We start from the raw sequence: 19,832 nt of genomic DNA, 5'->3' as shown, positions 1-19,832 counted from the left end.
TCCATCTGCCATCTTGGATGCGGTTTAGATAGGATTTTTTTCTACTTACGAATTTTTAGATAGGGTTGCTTCGACCTACGAATTTTTCCTCCCAATGCATTCCTATGGGATTCGACTTACAATTTTTTTCGACTTACAAATGTGCGTTCGGAACGCATTAAATTCGTAAGTAGAGGTACCACTGTACTGAGATTATATTGCTTTGCATTTTGCATTAACCAATGCATTTCTGATACTAAACCCTTAACTTGGTTCCTAAATTCAGGAATCATAATTTCTCCTTTTGTTAACAGTCTTATTGCCTGCGCATCCACAATAGGCATAGCACTAAAATATAATATTTGATTAATGTTGTGCCAAGAATGTTTAATTTTTAGAAGCTGTATTTTATTTGTTGTCTTGTTTTCAATCTGGTTCCTCAATATAAATATTGAATGCTGTAGAAATATTCCCCCCATTCATTAAATTAAATTTATTTATTTTTGCAATAAAAAAGTGTGTGACAGGTCTTCAAGGTTAATGGTGAAACACCTGAAGTCCACTTTTTGGCATATTTAATCCACTACACAGAAGCATTACCTGGTGCCACCCAATAGTGGGAAAATCTTTCAGGACAGTGTCTACTAGCAATTAACTTAGTTGGTCTTTAAGGTGCTACTGAAGGAATTTTTTTATTTAACTTGAATGCAGTACACCTACATCCTGCCTTGGTAAATCAAGAGGAGTGTTGATCAATGACTTCCCCCCAAAATTGCTATTCCCCCGCATTTTATTCAAAGACATTGGAAATACCGTATACAGACATTTATACTTCCAACTTTTTATTTTATTTTACAGATCTCCTTCATTTGCTCAGTATGTTCAATACTAACTGTTGACAGGTAACTTCACCCCCCTTCCTCACTCTCATCTTATGGTTCTTTATGGTTCAAAGAAGGTAAAGACCCAGTCATCCCTTGAAAGACAAGATGCCTTCAAATGGAGGGCTGTTCTCTGCAATGAAGGACACATGGCCATTGTGGCTAATAGAACTCGAAATGCCTCCTTGAAATTTGTATCCTATGGTATACAAATTGACTCCTGAGAGTCCCATGGACTGCGAGAAGATCAAACCTATCCATTCTTAAGGAAATCAGCCCTGAGTGCTCACTGGAAGGACAGATCCTGAAGCTAAGGCTCCAATACTTTGGCCACCTCATGAGAAGAGAAGACTCCCTGGAAAAGACCCTGATGTTGGGAAAGATGGAGGACACAAGGAGAAGGGGACGACAGAGGACGAGATGGTTGGACAGTGTTCTCGAAGCTATGAACATGAGTTTGACCAAACTGCGGGAGGCAGTGGAAGACAGGAGTGCCTGGCGTGCTCTGGTCCATGGGGTCACGAAGAGTCGGACACGACTAAACGACTAAACAACAACAATGGTACCCCATGCTAGTGCAGCTCAGAGTAGACCTATTGAAGTTAATGGGCCTAACTAACTTGGGGCCATTAATTTCAATGACTCTACTCTGAGTACAACTTGGTTGAATAAAAACCTATGCATTAAAAAAAGTTGAGTTGTTTCTCTAATGACTCATTTTCCACTGGAAGGCATCTCAATGCTCCTGGGGGCTTATTAAACATCTTAGTGATTTGCTAAGAGGGCTTGATCAAAGCCACACGCTTCTAGGTTCTTAGAGCACAACAGTGTGAATGTGTGCATGTGTGAGAGACAGAGAGACAAAGACAGACAGAGAACGATAGGGCCCTGTACAAACTTCAGCTGGTTTCCTGCTGCATTGCATCCAAGAAAGGCTGTCCAGGTAATGAAGGGCTGCAATAATTGATTTAAGTGTGTAGATTGCTGATTAAAGCAAAAAATAAAATAAAATGTTTTGTTCCCCCTATTATTCTAATTTTATACATAAGGGCAAGGGAGGGTGACAGCATTTCCGCATCTCATGTATTCTCACAAAATCCCTGTAAGATAAATACTGTATTCATTAACTGGTTTGAAGAAAGCAAGTTAAAAAGCAGTATATAAATTTTGGGTGGCATCCGACCCCGGCGAAATTGGTGAAAATATACAAAGGGAGTGACAATTCATGTTGGAGGTGCCATGAGGAGGTAGTATGTCCCCGAATTCCTATATACTACAAGACCCTGATACAAAGAAGAACTTTTAATTTGATCTTGTAATGCAGGTTTCATAACTTGAGAAGCGGAGTGTCATTTCTGATGGCGTAAGTTTGTCAGACACTAGTCACGAAAGATCTTTTAATTAAAGGCACAAAGCTTCTATCTATAAGAATACGATTCCAATGCCAGTTACTTCTAGGCAAAGTCCTCGGAATGTATTCAAAGAGCTGACCTGAGATAGATTGTTTGTTGCCCTGGTCACATTCTCCCCATAAATAGTCAGCCCTTCCACTGTACACTGTACAGTGCACATTGTACACTGGATATTTTAGGGACCAACTGCATGTGAGATGAAAAACACCACTCAGAAGCACATCAGACATTTAAATTTTTAAAAGCACATCAGACATTTAAATTTTCACTGGGACCACAATGCATAGGGAGCTGAAATTTAACCCTTCTCTACCCAGCTGTGATCCATCCTGGTACAGTTGTACCTCTACTTACGTATCCCTCCGGATATGTAAACTTTGGGTTGCGAACGTGGCAAACCCGGAAGTGTATACGCACTGTGCAAGTGTATGCGCAGAAGCGTTCTATCACTCCACATGTGTGTGCAGAAGCGGCACCTCCGGATACGGACTTTTCAGGTTGCAGACGGACCCCCGGAATGAATTAAGTTTGTATCCAGAGGGTCCACCGTACCAGTATTAGGAAAAAAGCTCTGATAGGCGCCAATGGGAACTTTCTCACGAAGACTAATAGCACTGCATGGAGTGGGATTTTGTGATCCCAGTGAAAACTGCCCCACCGCCCCTGCTCTTACATTTTAAAAAACCTTGGTGTCCTTCAAAGTGGTGTGTGCAGTGTCATGTACAGTGTGGCTCTTTGCAGTATGCGGCAAAGCTGCAGTCAACAATGGATTCTCAGAGTTGTTCAGAATTAATGGAAGAAGGTTCATCCCACAAGATTTCTGAACTGTCATGAAAACAACTATAGTTTCCTCAGGTTTACATAAAAATACCACTTTTAGTTAACGCTATTCTTCATTTTGTATGATGGCAGGTTATTTTAGTTCTGGATTGTAATCATCTTCTCTGCCGACTGCATGGAGAACAGAAACAATGTGTCTGAATTCATCCTCTTGGGACTGACCCCGGATCCAAACATACAGAAAGCCTGTTTTGGGCTCTTCCTGGTCTTCTACACAGCAATAGTGTTGGGGAATCTACTTATCATTGTCACCATCAAAAGCAGCTCCCGTCTGAACTCTCCTATGTATTTCTTCCTTAGCTACCTCTCCTTTGTGGACATCTCCTACTCCTCTGTTACTGCTCCCAAACTGATTGCAGATTTCCTTGTTGAGAAGAAGACAATCTCCTTTGTTGGTTGCATAATACAACTATTCTTCATTCATTTCTTTGGTGGCACTGAGATCTTCCTTCTCACATCAATGGCATATGACCGGTACATAGCCATCTGCAAACCCCTCCACTACACAACTATTATGAGCAAGAATGTATGTGGTTTAATGGTGGCAGGCTCATTCCTGGGAGGGTTTCTTCATTCAATAGTCCAGACTCTCCTTACCATACAGCTGCCCTTCTGTGGGCCCAATGAAATTGACCACTATTTCTGTGATGTTCATCCTTTACTGAAATTGGCCTGTACCAATACTTACATTGTCGGACTCATGGTCATTGCCAATAGTGGCATGATATCTCTGACCAGCTTTCTTGTCTTGGCAGTTTCATACGTCAGCATTCTAGTTATGCTGAGAAATCATTCTTCCGAAGGGCGCCTCAAAGCCCTTTCCACCTGTGCTTCCCACATCGCTGTTGTGATCTTATATTTTGGACCCTGCATCTTCATCTACCTGAGGCCTCCCACCACATTTCCGCAGGACAAGAGTGTGGCCTTATTCTACACCATTATCACCCCTATGCTCAATCCCTTAATTTATACACTGAGAAACGAAGAGGTGAAAAATGCTATGAGAAAATTATGGAGCAAAAAAGTATTTATGGAGTGAGAAATAACAAGAGATGCAAGTTTATGACTCTTACATATGAACATTGGGGGCAGGGATATTCCGCTTGCATTTACAGAAGTGGCTAATGGTTACATTGAAATCTGGACACTGCTACCACTGTGTTGGTTCTATTTTAGTAATTTTTACTTGTGCGTTTGCTCATTAAACAATCGGTACAGAGAAACCTCTCAAGGCAAAGCTGAACCACTAATTGGGCTGCAATCATATACATGCTTATATGATGGTAAGTGGAATTGAACGCAGTGGCCGTTTCATCTGAAAAGACATGCAAAGCTGGTGTCAGAATCCAATAAACCTCAACAGGGTCATCCACCAAGGATGCCCTCTGTCGCTGCTGCTCTTTGCACTGGCGATAGAGATCGTAGCTATATAATTGCGTGCAGACGCCTCTGTTGAGGGAGTGAAAATAAGGAACGCCGATCATAAAGTTAGCTTGTTTGCCGATGATATGTTGATAATGGTGCAAAACCCAATTGCTGCTCTTCAATCCCTGAAGGAACACTTGGGAACTTTTCATCAAATTGCAGGATTATGAATCAACTATGCAAAATCAAAAATACTACCAATTGGACAGTGACAGAGCAAAAACAATGGACAAGTAGCAGACTTGCCTGCTTATCGGAGCCAGGTTAATGTCTCCTATTGGAGGTAGAACAGTGGGAGATGGATTCTCCCAGCTTTCACTTGACATTCAGGGGCCTGCACATAAGGTTTGTTAACTTGAAACTTAAAGAGAGGTCCCCCCACCCCATTGCAGAATTATTATGACTTTAAGAATTTGTTGGCCAGCTGTCCCATACACTGTCTCAAGTCATTCCTGATTTGTGTGTCTGCAGTGGTTTATTCAGGTTAAGGTTGTGTTCCTCTAACTTTCTGTGGGCTGGACTCATACCCTCCAACATTTATCCAATGAAAATAGAGATATCCAGTGCTATTTTTCCTGAAAAAGAGGGTCCTGAATTCACCATGAATGTCTCCCTTCTTCTCTTATAATGGCGATGGCACCCATCTGAGCGGTGCTGGAACTGAGTTCCACTGAGTTCTGGCTGCAAAAAGAAATTCATGGGGATGTCCTATTCCATAACCTTCAACATTTCTCTGGTGAAAATGGAGATATCCTAAGGAAAAACAGGACATTCTGGGATCAAATTAGAAACTGGGATGGTTTTTGTAAATCCAGGACTGTCCCTGGAAAATAGGCACACTTGGAGCGTCTGCTGGACTCACTTAAATCTGCTTTTAATTGAGAGCACTTATTACACATAGTTCCCAATTGCAGGGAATATTCTACCTGCACTCAGGGAAGGTTGGGGGTAACATTGGGGGCAGAGTTATCATATCTGCTCCTGTGCCTCCTCTGCACTTGAATACCAGACACATCCTGTTCAGTCAGGTCCCCAGTTATCCAACTGCTGAGTTTATTATTATTATTTATTAAATTTGTATACCACCTTATACCTGTAGATCTCAGGGTGGTTCACAACATTAAATTACAATATTAGAAACACAGAATATATAATAAAAACAAAGACTATTACTCTTCAAAGAGTAGTAGTTGTGACAACCAGCTAATTGGGAGAATGCCTGGTGGGGAGAAAAAGGCTGGACTTCCCTTCCCCTTAAATGGCTGATCAATGCTATTTCTGCTTTTTTGGAAGATGGCTTTCCATGTGCAGCCATGTTCAGGTTTCTTAACTTTTTACCTGTATGAAACAAAAATATATAACCTAAGAGTGCTCAGGATGCAAACCCTTTGGGTGTAATTAAAAGCCGGTTATCATATAGAGAACAATATGATTTTGCATCATTTTCGGCTAGAGGTTCACAAAATCATCACATATCCTTTGGAGGAACTGTGGGACATTGCTTCCCTGGATGATATTGTTTCTGAATCGAGTGTTTGGTCCCCGGGGTGCTGGAACCATCTATGCATCATTCATTTTAAATATTTCTGCCACAACTTGGTGCAAGGAGACGAATGGCCACCAAAATAAGGGAACAGACAGCAGAAAGAGAAGGATGAGAGATGTAGACTTGGCAAGGAGATGAAGTTCTCACATAGGCAGTGTGGCTCGTCTTCCTTGGTTTGAAAGCATCACTGTTTAAGGCAGGCATCCCCAAACTGCGGCCCTCCAGATGTTTTGGCCTACAACCTCCATGATCCCTAGCTAACAGGACCAGTGGTTGGGGAAGATGGGAATTGTAGTCCAAAACATCTGGAGGGCTGAAGTTTGGGGATGCTTGGTTTAAGGTGTCCCACAACAACCAAGCTTCTTACAGGCATTTCGGGCAGTTTAAATAAATACCATAAGCTTCATTTTGAAGTGTGCAGGGCTGTAACAGCAAAATAATTAAGTAGATGTGAAAGCAGCAAAAGTATTTCCTGGGTAAGTGAATCTGTAATTTTCTGATGCACCCATAAACCATAGTAGCTACCGACCAAAGTGAATGGGTAGGGAAGCTCTTCTCTACCATAGCTGTAGTCTTGGCTTAAAATAATAGTGTTTGAGTCGCCATGTTTTGTTGTTTGTGCTTGAATTCTGATGTGCTGCTCTGAACTTGATCTATCCAGGTCCCATGGTGCTTGTGTATAGGCTCCCGTGCTCTATCTGAAGTCCGCATAGCAGATAGAGGGAGTCATTGAATAAATCCCTTAGTCTCTTGAATTGTTTCTCTGCTTCATCCACACTTGACTTTAATATTTATTTGAAGCTGTTTCCATTCCCATTTATGTAGTGTTGTGTGCATGTCATCCTGCTCAAAACAGTTTCTTTCCCCTTGGTATCCCCTTGTAAATTTCTCTAATCCAGAGATTGTGTTAGAGAAAAGCAAGTACATTTCCTTCTCTTGAGTTCATCTTTAGTGCATGTGTTACTTTAAACCACCAGAGGGCATGGCTTGTGCAGCAATCTAGCCAACACTTGTTTGTAGCTCTCTGTCAAAGTTAAATCCACCCCTAAAAGCTGAGCTGTTTTGTTTATTATTCTCTCTCAACTTGTTTGCTTTTTTCTCCCTCTCATTTCCACTCATCCTGTAAATAGTTCCTGCATGAATAAAGCCTTTAAATTCCAGAAAGTGTAAGTGATGATTCCAATTCAGTCCACTAAGCCGCAAGGTCTGCTAAGAGTTTGAGACAACAGGGCAGAGGACCATAGGGCAAATGCAATAATGATAATAGTACCACACCAGTTTCAAAGGGGAACTGTTTTTCACAGAAAATATTTTAAAGATCAAGAATAATTGAGAGGGAAGAAAAGCATGCAAGTGGGATTGTTTCCCATTAGATTTCTTTGCCATCTTATGCCTGAGGTCCTGGTATAGGTTATATATTCACAGCTCTTCATAGTTTCATAACTACATTGATGAACTATCATGAGCTGTGAATATATTATAACTAAGACCTGTTGTTGTTGTTTAGTCGTTTAGTCGTGTCCGACTCTTTGTGACCCCATGGACCATAGCACGCCAGGCACTCCTGTCTTCCACTGCCTCCCGCAGTTTGGTCAAACTCATGTTCGTAGCTTCGAGAACACTGTCCAACCATCTCATCCTCTGTCGTCCGCTTCTCCTAGTGCCCTCAATCTTTCCCTACATCAGGGTCTTAGGGTTAACAAAAAAGAAAAAGAAAAAGAGAAAGAAATGGAAAAGAAATAAAAAGAAAAGAAAGTGCCCAAGGAAGCTCAGTGGGATTCATCATCACTGTAAAGTATTTCAAATGGACACAATGACAAACTACATCATACAAAAGTTAGCTAGCCTCTCTCAGATATCAAATAGTGAAGAACAAGTGTGAGCTGCAACAAAGTGTTGCAGTCTGGAGTGAATAGTATGGAGTGCTCAGTATTCCAGTCAACCAGCCCGCCAGCCAGCCAACCAGTGGCGGAGCTTCATGATCCGTCACCAGGGGGCGGAGAGCAGGTGGGGGCAGGGCTGGCGCGCGTCCTGGAGGTGGTGCGCTCCCACTGCACTCCTTTTCCTCCGCCAGTGCAGCCAGCCATTCCTTTTCCCAGGATACTCCATTCCATTTCCCCCAAGATTTCATTTTCCCTGCACAACAATCAGTCAGCATTCCATGACTACTGACCATGCCCAGTCTTCATTGTGCTGTTCCCTCCTCTTTTTGGCATCTGAAAATCTTGGGTTTCCTCTAAGCCCGCTGGTACCTCCATCTTGATGGTAGGTGGTGGCTTCATAAGGACCCACACTTGAAGAATGAGTTTGCTATTGGAATATAGGATAAAGTTACACAAACCCACCATAAATACAAACTCAGTAAAGTGGCATCTTTTATTTTGTCAGTTCATTCGCATAGATTAGTTTTAGGTACACAGAAACATGGTGGTGTGAGAAAGCAAATACCGGTATGTACAGGGTTCTTCTTGCAACCCTTGGAATATAATGAGTCACATGGTCAGCCGAAGTCATTTGGCTCCTGAAGTATAAAATCCACCCCAAGTTTGAGATGGCTGATTAGGGGCACCATTAAAGAGCAAAGGAGCAGCAGTGATCTATATTTTGTAAAATGCTTTGAACTTCTATTACAATCAAATGGCATGTACGGTAAATATTGTGCAAAAAAATCAAATATACCAAACTGCAAAAGCATGTTAAAAATAATAATAGAGACTTCCGGTCTGTCGCGGCGGAGAGACGGACGCAGGGACCTTGCGCACCGATGTCCCTGGCTTCGCAGAGGGGGGGGGGGGAAGTCCGCAGAGCGAGCGGATTCCCCGTAAAAACACCGGGTAGAGAGTCCCGGTGACTCACGCGCCCAGCGGTTGCTCCGTTTTTTTTGCGGATCCCCCGCTGCCCGAGAGCTCAATAGAGCGATCGAGAGCCGGCGGGGTGGAACCGCGGGAGCCATTTTGGGCTATATCTTACCTCCGAGAAGTGAAGCTCCGAGTCCTGACCCGGCAAGCGGCAGATTGTTCCGACAAATTTAAACTTCCAAAAAGTAAGTGGAATCGTGATCACGGACTTTAAATTCGTTAATTGGAAAAATAGGAGAGGCTTCAAAGAAACGGAAGTCGGTCTCTTCCTAATGGAAAACTGGGAGGCGCTTTAAATAATCTTAAGCTGAATGACAAAAGGCATCTGGGACTGTGGACCCGAGAGAAAGAAAGACTTTTTTGAACCCTCTCAACTCCCGAGTCCGGCACCCCTTGAGGTACAGCATTATTAAGGGGGAGAGTGCTTTGACAGCTGTCAAAAGCTGTCAAGCTGTCAAAAGACCGGGTGGACTTATTGTACTGTTGCAATTAGTAAAAATTGTCTGAAAATGTGGTAGAATTATTTAAAATTGGAACTAAGAATGGAGTTGTGATTGAGTTAAAAGACAAAGGAAAAGAACTGCCAAAATGGAGTCGACCGTCTGAGGAAGGAATTTTCCAGTACCTCTTTGTTCTCCACTTCCTGCTTGTTTGCGGTCAGGAGAAGTATGAAAACAAAGTACTCTCGAGCCTTCCAGGAGGCTGTGCTAAACTACCTACAATTATGGGAGGATATCTACAAGGAACGGCAACATCCCAATTTACCAGCAGTCGAGGATGAAGTCCAAGTCCAGGATTTAGAAGAAAATTTGATTTTGGACACTGTGGAGATGGAATCTGGATGTCAGGAGAAACAACTAGTTGAAAACCCTAAAGAGGACTTGGACTATAAAAAATATGTTGGGGATGAAGCAAAGTATGGACTTCAAAAGGAAGAAAATCAAGTAGAACAAGAAAATGAGAAGCAAAGAAATTTGAGGATTAATGGACTTGAAGATCCTGGAGGGGTTGAAATGTGGGGTGATGTTAGGGAGGAATGGGAAAGACAGGGGCAGGGGGGGGGACAAGGGTCTGGAGACGGATATGGGAAAGAATGGGTGTGGGGTGCATATTTTAGTTAAAAGATTTTATTTTAGTTTCTGAAAGACGGTTTTTGAAATTTTGGCCTGTTAACGGAAATGCTGATCCAATTGGGGGAAAAAGACTTAGGGAGAGGAGATGGAGTGTAAAAAGGAATGGAAAAAGTTGTGCTTTCTGGAGGGAATTTTAAGAATGGCTTAGGAAAGAATTTAAGTTAATGTAAATTTTTGTAAGTTAAGTTAGGTCTAGGCAGAAAGCTGCCTACTCTTCTTTCCTTACTCTGAGATACTCAGTGGCAGGGAGTGCTCAGAGGGGTGAGGAGGGGACATAATGGAACCTTGGAAATGCTGTGCCCCACAGGTTCCTCTTGTGGCAGGAGGGGGCCTGTGGGAGGGCAGCATGGAAAAGGAGGAGGGTTGAGTTAATATTATAAGAAAAGGATTCTAAACTAAAATAGAAACCCGCCATAAACTTTAGATTTTGTTTAAGGAAAACCAGGAGGAAGACCACCGAGGAAGTCACAAGTATAAGGTCAAGGCAATAAGAATTGGGGACATGGGCGTAGGCAGGGGGGGCAGGAGGGGGCAATTGCCCCCCCTAGAAGCAGGGCCACTGGCCAGCCTGCCCCACTGCCCGCCCGGTGCCGTCTCCCTTCTCCCTGGCTGGCTGTGGGGCGGGCGGCGGGAAAGCACCAGAGCCGCGCGAAGCGTTTGGCTGGCTTTCCCTCCCTCCGCCCCACAGCCAGCAAGGGAGAAGGGAGACGTCCCTTCTAGCCGGCTGGCTGTGGGGCGGGCGGAGGGAAAGCCAGGCAACCGCTTTGCGCGGCTCTGGGGCTTTCCCTCCACCTGCCCCAGCGATTGCAGAGGGGGAGGAGGGGATCGGAGCAGCCCGATTTCGGGCTGATCCTGGCTCCCCCTCGTCCCTTCCGATCGTGGAGGGGGAGGAGGGAGTCGGAGCAGCCCGATTTCGGGCTGATCCTGGCTCCCCCTCGTCCCTTCCTATCGCGGAGGGGGAGGAGGGAGTCGGAGCAGCCCGATTTCGGGCTGATCCTGGCTCCCCCTCGTCCCTTCCGATCGTGGAGGGGGAGGAGGGAGTCGGAGCAGCCCGATTTCGGGCTGATCCTGGCTCCCCCTCGTCCCTTCCTATCGCGGAGGGGGAGGAGGGAGTCGGAGCAGCCCGATTTCGGGCTGATCCTGGCTCCCCCTCGTCCCTTCCTATCACGGAGGGGGAGGAGGGAGTCGGAGCAGCCCGATTTCGGGCTGATCCTGGCTCCCCCTCGTCCCTTCCGATCGTGGAGGGGGAGGAGGGAGTCGGAGCAGCCCGATTTCGGGCTGATCCTGGCTCCCCCTCGTCCCTTCCTATCGCGGAGGGGGAGGAGGGAGTCGGAGCAGCCCGATTTCGGGCTGATCCTGGCTCCCCCTCGTCCCTTCCGATCGTGGAGGGGGAGGAGGGAGTCGGAGCAGCCCGATTTCGGGCTGATCCTGGCTCCCCCTCGTCCCTTCCTATCGCGGAGGGGGAGGAGGGAGTCGGAGCAGCCCGATTTCGGGCTGCTCCGATGTGGCCCCGCCCCCGCCCCTTGGCCCCGCCCTTGGCCCCGCCCCTTGCTCCCCGCCCCTTGCCCCCCCTGATTTTCATCCTGGCTACGCCCCTGATTGGGGAGTTAAAATTCTCCCCTACTGTTGTTATGTTTGTATTTGTTTAAGTATACTTATGAATGAGTTGGGGGAAACCAATCCTCAGAGCTCCTCCATTCCTGTCCTCTCAGTGGCAGGGGGGGGAAGAGGGGGGAGGAGGGAGGGGGGAGGCCAAACCCAACTTACAATGGACCCCTTTGATTCTCAAAGCACACTGGTTTCACTGGTGGCAGAGGTGAACCAGTGGGTGGAGGGAAGACGAAGGGACAGGGTTATATTGTATGTTATATTGTATGTTTGTGTAGTTTGTTTAGTTTTGTTTGTAAAATTAATAAAAAATATTTAAAAATAATAATAATAATAATAGAGTGCAATTCAGCCAAAGTTAAGAACCTTTTAAGTCTCGGTGATTCATTTCAACAGGGCACAGTTTAGCATTTGCCTGACTATCCCATTGAAATGAAGTGATTCAAATCCACTCAACTGTAGGGACAGACAGGATCTGGGGAAATAGCTGGATTACACCATGCCACCAAGAAAGTTTGAAAAAGATAGAACCAGCACACATATTTTGCTGATGTATGAGCCATCACATATAGGCATTTTTTTTAAATAATAAAAAACCGTATGGTTTGTACAGCCAGTGGTTTTTTCTTTCTGCCTTCTGGGAGACGTCTCCACATTATCTGCCAAGGAACCACTGCTTGCTGTAGAAAATTCTGAGGAGTGTTTTAGCAAACATACCATTTACTGTGAGTGGTGGCCAAGCTTACTTGGCCTCAAAGTTGTTCTGGTTGAACTGAGTGTGCTAGGGACTTGCCCACTGCCCTCTTGCAGCCACATATAGCACAGAAAGATTGGCAGTGGTCGGCACATTCATTTCGAAAAAAACGGGCCCGCCACTGCTGTGATGAAGCATTATTCTTAAATTGAACGGAAGATTACTCATTTTTTTAAAGTAGCAGGAAACTTGTCTTTTCAGGAAGCACAGGTCCGATCTCCTCATGAGGTGAGGTGAAGCTGTTGTCTCAGGCAGCGGATCTGGGCCCGAGGAGCACACTATTTACCTCCTCCTTTGCGCCTGGGCCTCTGTGGTTGTGCCCCTGCTGCTTTACCCTCCTTGTTGTGCCCGAGGTGCACTATGGCAGTGTGCTGGCAAGGGTGCAGTGGTGGCAGCACAATATGAGGGGGCAGCGGCAGTGGCGGTGCGCAGGTTCACATATGTGGGGAGGGGCCAGTGGCATTGGGTGGCCATGCATTTTGCTTGAAATACTAAAGCAGGGGTGTCAAACTCAAATTCATTGGGGGCCGCATCAGCAGTTTGGTCACCCTCAAAGGGCCGGTTGTATCTGTAGGACTATGTGTCCACTCTTTATTATCATAAATTATTGTCACTGCATTCAATTATTACTGTTTTTTGTAATAATGTAAGTAATAACTAACATAGTCAGAATAATGGCAAGTAGATATTCAAATGTACAATTATTGTACAATTTATTGAAAAATGATTTTTGGTAACTGCACTGGGTGGTGGAGGCTTGCTAGGGTTTCATGCAGGAGCTTTGCAGAGCTACTGGTACCTGGAGATGCTGGGGTCCTTCTGCATGCAGGACAGATGTTCTGCCAGTGAGCCACCACCCTTCACCAAAGGGACTGGCTGAGGTTGACTCACTGGAGCTGTTCTCCTGGTTCCAGGGTTTAAGGGCCAGAAGTATAAAGCAGCATCCTATGTTTCTGAGGAGAGGGAGAGGGAGGGGAGGGGAGGGAGGAAGGAAGGAAGAAAAGAGGGAGTGGGAGGGAGAGAGGAAGGAAGGAAGGAAAGAGGGGAGAGAAAGAAGAGTAGGAAATAAGGAAGGGAATAAAGAAGGAAAGAAAAAGAAAGAGGGAGAGAAGACAGAGATAAAGAAGGAAGGAAGGAGAGGGAAAGAAAGAATAAGAACGAGAGAGAGGAAGAAAGAAAGGGAAGGGGTGGTCGCCACCTTGATTCAGCGCCAGAAAAGAGTGCGAAGGGACCCAGGGGCAAAAAGCATTTCCCGTGCAGCGTGAGGCAGCGGGTGCCCGTTTTAGGAGACGTGTGTAAAGCCTCAGAGTTGCACGTTCGTGAGGCTGAGCCGCTGCTGAGCTCACGTTCATGAGGCTGAGCCGCGGCAGGAGGAGGAGGAGGTGAGGCAAGAGGAGGAGAAGGCGGCGGCTTGCCAGGTCGGTGCCCGGCAGCGCCGTACGGAGAGTCCCGAGCCTCTGGGACGCAGCAGTGCTCTGTAGCACTTTGAATCCTCCTCCTCCTCCACGCGGCGCTGCTGGGTGCTTTGTCTGTGCTGCAGCAGCAGCAGCAGCAGCAGCAGCAGCCGTTTCCAGGCACCGAGCCGTGGCAGGAGGAGGAGGATTCAAAGTGCTACAGAGCACTGCTGCGTCGCAGAGGCTCGGGACTCGCCGTGCGGCGCTGCTGGGCGCTGACCTGGCAAGCTGCCTCCTCCTTCTCCTCCTGTGGCTCGGGGTGCTCCACGCAGCGCTGCTCCAGCCGCCTTTCTACCCCCCCAGGCCCCAGCTGTTTTTCGGCGCGGCGCTTCAGCAGCAAGGTCCCGCTGCTGGGTCCCGCTGGCTGGGGCGCTCGGCGGACCACATGACGAGGTCTGGCGGGCCGGATTTGGCCCCCGGGCCTTGTGTTTGACACCCGTGTACTAAAGCATCCACGGCCAGATCTGAGGAAGTATCTCTCCCAGTGCTGATATCCTCTCTGATAAAGCCCTGATAAGATACTTATCAATACTAGGGATCATCAGAACACAGCTTTGCTAGCCTTTAGACTCCCTTTCAAAAGCCTTAAGCTAGCAAGTGCCTTTGTCAGGGCATCCTTCACATCCTTGTTCCTCAGACTGTAGATCAGAGGATTGAGCATGGGGATCACTACCGTATAGAACACCGAGGCCCATTTGTCTTGGTCCAAGGAATAGCTGGAACTGGGCCGAAAATACACGAAGAGCATCGTCCCATGGAATATCCCAACGGCCGTAAGGTGGGAGGCGCAGGTAGAAAAGGCTTTGCGTCTGCCTTCAGCAGAGCGCATTCTCACGATCGTGCCCAAGATGTAGATGTAGGAAACAAGAACCATGCCAAGGCTGCTGGCTAAAATGCAGCCAAAGAAGATAAATACCATAAGCTCATTTTTGTATGTGTCAGAGCAAGAGAGCAACAGAAGAGGAGGCTCGTCACAGAAGAAGTGATTGATGATATTAGACTTGCAGAATGGTAGTTGGAATGTACAGCAAGTGTGTATCATTGCATCCACAATGCCTATGAAGTAAGCCATAGCCATCAGCCGCCCGCAGACTCTTTTGGACATAAGGACTGAGTAGTGAAGGGGGTTGCAGATGGCCATGTACCTGTCATAGGCCATCAAAGCCAGCAAAAGGCAATCAACATCTACAAAAAAGGAAAGTATATATAGCTGTATAGCACAGGCATTGAATGAAATCCTTTTGGTCTCAACTAAGAGGTCAGCCAGCATTTTGGGAGCAATGGCTGAGGAGTAGCAGAGGTCAGCAAAAGAGAGGTTGGCCAGGAAAAAGTACATGGGGTTGTGAAGCTGAGGTTCAACGCAAATTAAGACAATCATCCCCACGTTCCAGATTACAGTGATGACATAAATCAGTAGGAAGACCATAAATAGAGGGAGCTGCATTTTTGGATCACGTGTGAATCCCAGAAGGATGAATTCTGTTATGACAGAATTATTTCCTTGATCCATCGTTTTCCTCAATCAGTGCTGGGTTCAGGATGATTCTGTTTCCCCCCTGATTTTTCCTTGAGAAGGGAAGAAAGGAGATTTGTGTTTTTGACAGCTACCTCCAACTTCCTTTTTGTTTAGAAACAACAGCAGTCCTGGATTCAAGATAATGGACATCACAAGCTCAACGGCACTCATTTACCACAGCACTAGCTCTGCTCCACATCCCTGGCACATCCCTGTTTCAGCCTTCCTTTGGGAGGCTGATAATGTTTATACACACCCAAAGCCTGAGCAAAGCCTACCTTAGGTTTGCCATATTTGAAGAGGTAAAAATCCAGACACAAAAAGTTCTTGAGCTTTTTTCAGGGCAATTGCCCTAGAATCCCTCAGCCACCGCCGAGCCCAAGCTGCCCACCCCAGAGTCCCAGCCATATGACAACCCTACCTATAGCTGTAATTTACAAAGTTGTGGCCAATTTTCAATCCCAACAGTTGTCTTCTTGAGCTTGTCCCACCTACCTTTGCTATCATATTCGTCCATGGGAGTGTGGAGCGCTTCAAGTGTGTCCGCAAGAGAGTTTTTTTTCTTTTGACAAACAGTGTCAATAGAGGACAGATTCAGGTCTTTAGCCCCATGTACCAGAGGTCTGGTGATGTTATTGCAGACCCATACGCTAAATATTCCTTTCTGAATTAGTGAACTTACCTAAGGTGTGGTCTGGAAGGTTTCCCTGCTTTCAGAAACTGAGTAGGGGGAGAGACCTTAAATGCTAGCTGCTAGCACCTGGGACATCATCCCTGCTGCTGCTGAATACCCCAGGTATCCATGGTTGTTTTGATTAATTATTACATTTTAATTGGCTGCTTGCATGTAAGAGACCTCTGAGATTTCCCTTCTGATTTTTGTATAGTCAATTTCAAGTATCTAGGTCTAGTATATAACTTCTACACCCTGGTCTGGATTCTTCCTGTCATTGATAGTGAGACCTCGCCACCAATCAGTGGCAAGGCTTGTGGTTCTGCCAAAATTCTAAGGCATGCACTCTCTTTCAGTCCATGATGGTATGGTACAAATTGTACTTTGTTTGCTTCTTCCTCAAATCCCTCAAATCCAGTTCAGACTATGTAGAAGGCGGCGGCGGCGGCAGCAGCAGCAGCAAACTTGTTCCGTTTGTCCTCTTTGGCCTTCACAGCCTTCTGATGATCATTTCCTTTGCGGAGACATGACATCATGAGCCTAAGTACTGATAATTGGGCAAACACACACACACACACACACACACAAAACAACAACACAAAAACAAACAAACAAACAAACACACACTGTGGTGTTTTAAGATGGTAGCTGAGATGATGCATCTTGCATTGGCAGCAAGATTTGCATGTTATATTCATGAATATATATATATATTTATGCACACTTTATCTCAGTGTCTCTGTTTTTGGAGACGTTTTTGTCAGGAGAACCACATTGTCGGATTTGTGAATTTCAAATATCCATTGCACCAAAGGTGTTTTTTTGAAGGCCTGCAAATGCCATCTAATAGTCAGTATAACCTCAGGACTAGTTGGGAGTTGCTGCAAAGATGAGCTTACATATATTTATATATTCACTTGCTTTGATATACAGTGGTGCCTCGCTTAACGAATGCCCTGCTTAACAAAATTTCCGCTTAACGAAAGGTTTTTTCTAGTGGAGGTTTTTTTTTTAAAATATATTTTTTATTAATTTTATCAACAAACATACAAACATACAAAATACAAAATACAAAATACAAAAATACACACATCAAACAATATATAACGAAAAAATATATCATTTCTCAACCATTTTGATATTCATTGTCTTCCGGCTTCCCCAATTCCCTACTATCTGATTTTCATTTTTATAAACTTCTATAGCAGTTTCTAAATCATCTTCCTTATCCATCATGTAATCCCTTTAACACTTCAAAGTTAATTCATCTTCATATCATCTACCCTAATTTCTAGCTTTCAATCTTCTATTATCTCCCTAATGCCTTAACCTCTTTATTTTCCTGGATATTCAAACTCTAATTGTCAAATACATTCCCTATATACTTTTTAAATTTCTTCCAATCTTTTAAAACTTTGTCATTTGTCTGGTCCCGGAGTCTTCCTGTCAATTCTGCCAATTCCATATAGTCCATCATTTTCATTTGCCATTCCTGTATCGAAGGCAATTCCTCTTTTTTCCAATATTTTGCTATTAGAATCCTAGCAGCTGTGGTGGCATACATAAACAAATTAACATCATCCTTGGGAATTTCTTCCCCAATTATTCCAAGCAAAAAGGCTTCCGGTTTTTTCAAAAATGTGTTTTTAAACATCTTTTTCAATTCATTATAAATCATTTCCCAGAAGCCTTTTATCTTTGGGCATGTCCACCACATATGGTAGAATGAGCCAACATCCTGCTTACATTTCCAACATTTATTGTCACTTTTGTGGTACATTTTAGCTAACTTGACCGGCGTCAGATACCATCTATACATCATTTTCATCAAGTTTTCCTTCAACACCGTACAAGCCGTAAATTTCATACCCTTCTTCCACAATTTTTCCCACTCCGACATCATCACATTATGACCCAGATCCTTGGCCCATTCAATCATAACTGATTTTGTTTGCTCATCTTTCAAATGCCATTCTAACAACAAGTTGTACATTCTGGCCAAATTCTTGTGGTCTGTCTCTAATAATTCCGTTTCTAATTTCGATTTTTCTGGTTGAAATCCTATTTTTTTATCTAACTTGAATGCTTCATTTATCTGCACATACTGAAACCAATCGCTCAACCTATCTTTCAGTTGTTCATATGGTCTTAACTTGAAGTGGTTTCCCACCTCCATCAAAATATCTTTGTATTTCAGCCTATTCTCATCCATATTTGTCCTTTTAGGTTTCTTTGCCTCAAGTGGTGAAATCCACCTAGGAGTTTTTCTTTCCAACAAATCTTTATATCTCATCCAAACATTGAACAATGATTTCCTAATTATATGACTTTTAAAACCTTTATGCAATTTCACTTTGTCATACCATAAATATGCATGCCAACCAAATGCATTGTCATGGCCCTCTAAATCCAGCAAATCATCATTATCCAACAAGAACCATTCCTTCAACCAACAAAAAGCTGCGGCTTCAAAATAAATCTTTAAGTCTGGCAAGGAGAATCCTCCTCTTTCTTTTACATCAGTCAAAAGTTTATATTTAATTCTTGGCTTCTTCCCCTGCCAGACAAATTTAGACAATGTCTTCTGCCACTCTTGAAAGCATTTCATTTTGTCAACTATCGGTAGGGCCTGAAATAAGAACAACATTCTCGGCAATACATTCATTTTAACAGTTGCTATTCTACCCATTAAAGATAAGTTCAACCTTGTCCATACTTCCAAGTCTCTTTGGATTTCTTTCCATAATTTCTCATAATTGTCTTTATACAAATTTAAATTTTTTGACGTCATATTAACTCCCAGATATTTCACCTTTTTTGCACACTTCAGTCCTGTGCAATCCTCTATATTCTGTCTCTCTTGCAATGTCAAGTTCTTATCTAATACTTTAGTTTTCCCTTTGTTTAACTTAAAGCCTGCCACCCTGCCAAATTCTTGAATTATCTGCAGTGCTCTCACCGCACTCTGTTCAGGGTTCTGCAAAGTCAATACTAAATCGTCTGCAAAGGCTTTTAACTTATATTGTTTTGTACCCACTGTAATTCCTTTGACACCTTCATCGCTCCTTATCATATTCAGCAAAACCTCCAGAACTGAAATAAATAACAGGGGGGAGAGTGGGCACCCTTGTCTTGTTCCTTTCTCAATTCTTATCTCTTCTGAGACCACATTATTCACAATGATCTTAGCTCTTTGCTCAGAGTAAATACCATTAATCCCATTAACAAAATTTTGGCCAACCTCCATTTTTTCAAAATTTCTTTTCATAAAAGTCCAAGAAATATTATCGAAAGCTTTTTCGGCATCCACAAAAATTAACATTGCTTTGGTGTTTATTTTCACTTCCAATCTCTCCAAAATATCTATTATAATTCTTATATTGTCTTTCATATGTCTACCAGGCAGAAATCCTGCCTGATCTTTATGAATTAAGTCTTTCAACACCCTTTTCAGTCTTGACGCCAAAATACTAGCAAATATCTTATAGTCCACATTTAATAAGGAGATTGGTCTATAATTCTTAACCTGAGTATTATCCACATCCGGTTTTGGTATCAGAGAGATAAAAGCTTCTTTCCAAGTCTCTGGTGCTTTGCCCCCCCCTAAAATCTCATTTGCTACCTCCATTAATGGTTGTATCAACCAGTTTTTTAATGTTTTATAATACTTGGAGGTAAGTCCATCAGGTCCTGGGGCTTTGTCATTTTTCAGTTCTTGAATTGCCATTTCAACCTCTTGTCTTGTAATCAATC

The 19,832-nt window shown here is 44.1% G+C and overlaps 2 protein-coding genes across 2 annotated transcripts; one reads left to right on the top strand and one right to left on the bottom strand.

The window, feature by feature from the left end:
• Positions 1-3,227: 3,227 nt before the first annotated feature.
• Positions 3,228-4,151, top strand: LOC118090131 (olfactory receptor 4S2-like). Its single transcript, XM_035125496.2, has one exon. The coding sequence runs from the start codon at positions 3,228-3,230 to the stop codon at positions 4,149-4,151; it is 924 nt and encodes a 307-aa protein (XP_034981387.2).
• A 6,145-nt stretch (positions 4,152-10,296) lies between these two features.
• On the bottom strand, positions 10,297-15,403 carry LOC118081796 (olfactory receptor 5AR1-like). The gene is made up of 2 exons (XM_060277620.1): positions 14,486-15,403; positions 10,297-10,326 (listed from the first exon to the last, which is right to left on the bottom strand). Exons 1-2 carry the CDS (start codon positions 15,398-15,400, stop codon positions 10,297-10,299), a joined length of 945 nt encoding a protein of 314 aa, XP_060133603.1. The 5' UTR covers positions 15,401-15,403.
• Positions 15,404-19,832: the final 4,429 nt, after the last annotated feature.

Source organism: Zootoca vivipara, chromosome 1, assembly GCF_963506605.1.
Source record: "Zootoca vivipara chromosome 1, rZooViv1.1, whole genome shotgun sequence".
Lineage (NCBI taxonomy): Eukaryota > Metazoa > Chordata > Lepidosauria > Squamata > Lacertidae > Zootoca > Zootoca vivipara.
This window is presented reverse-complemented; position numbering and strand designations above follow the sequence as displayed.

Bases quoted from the DNA above. Each gene is read 5' to 3' on its own strand.
- LOC118090131 (XM_035125496.2), top strand. From the start codon at position 3,228: ATGGAGAACAGAAACAATGTGTCTGAATTCATCCTCTTGGGACTGACC.
- LOC118081796 (XM_060277620.1), bottom strand. From the start codon at position 15,400: ATGGATCAAGGAAATAATTCTGTCATAACAGAATTCATCCTTCTGGGA. The intron at 10,327-14,485 runs GCTAGCTTAAGG...CACCCCTCTGAG, and splicing joins ATGCCCTGACAAAGGCACTT to CACTCCCTGCCACTGAGTAT.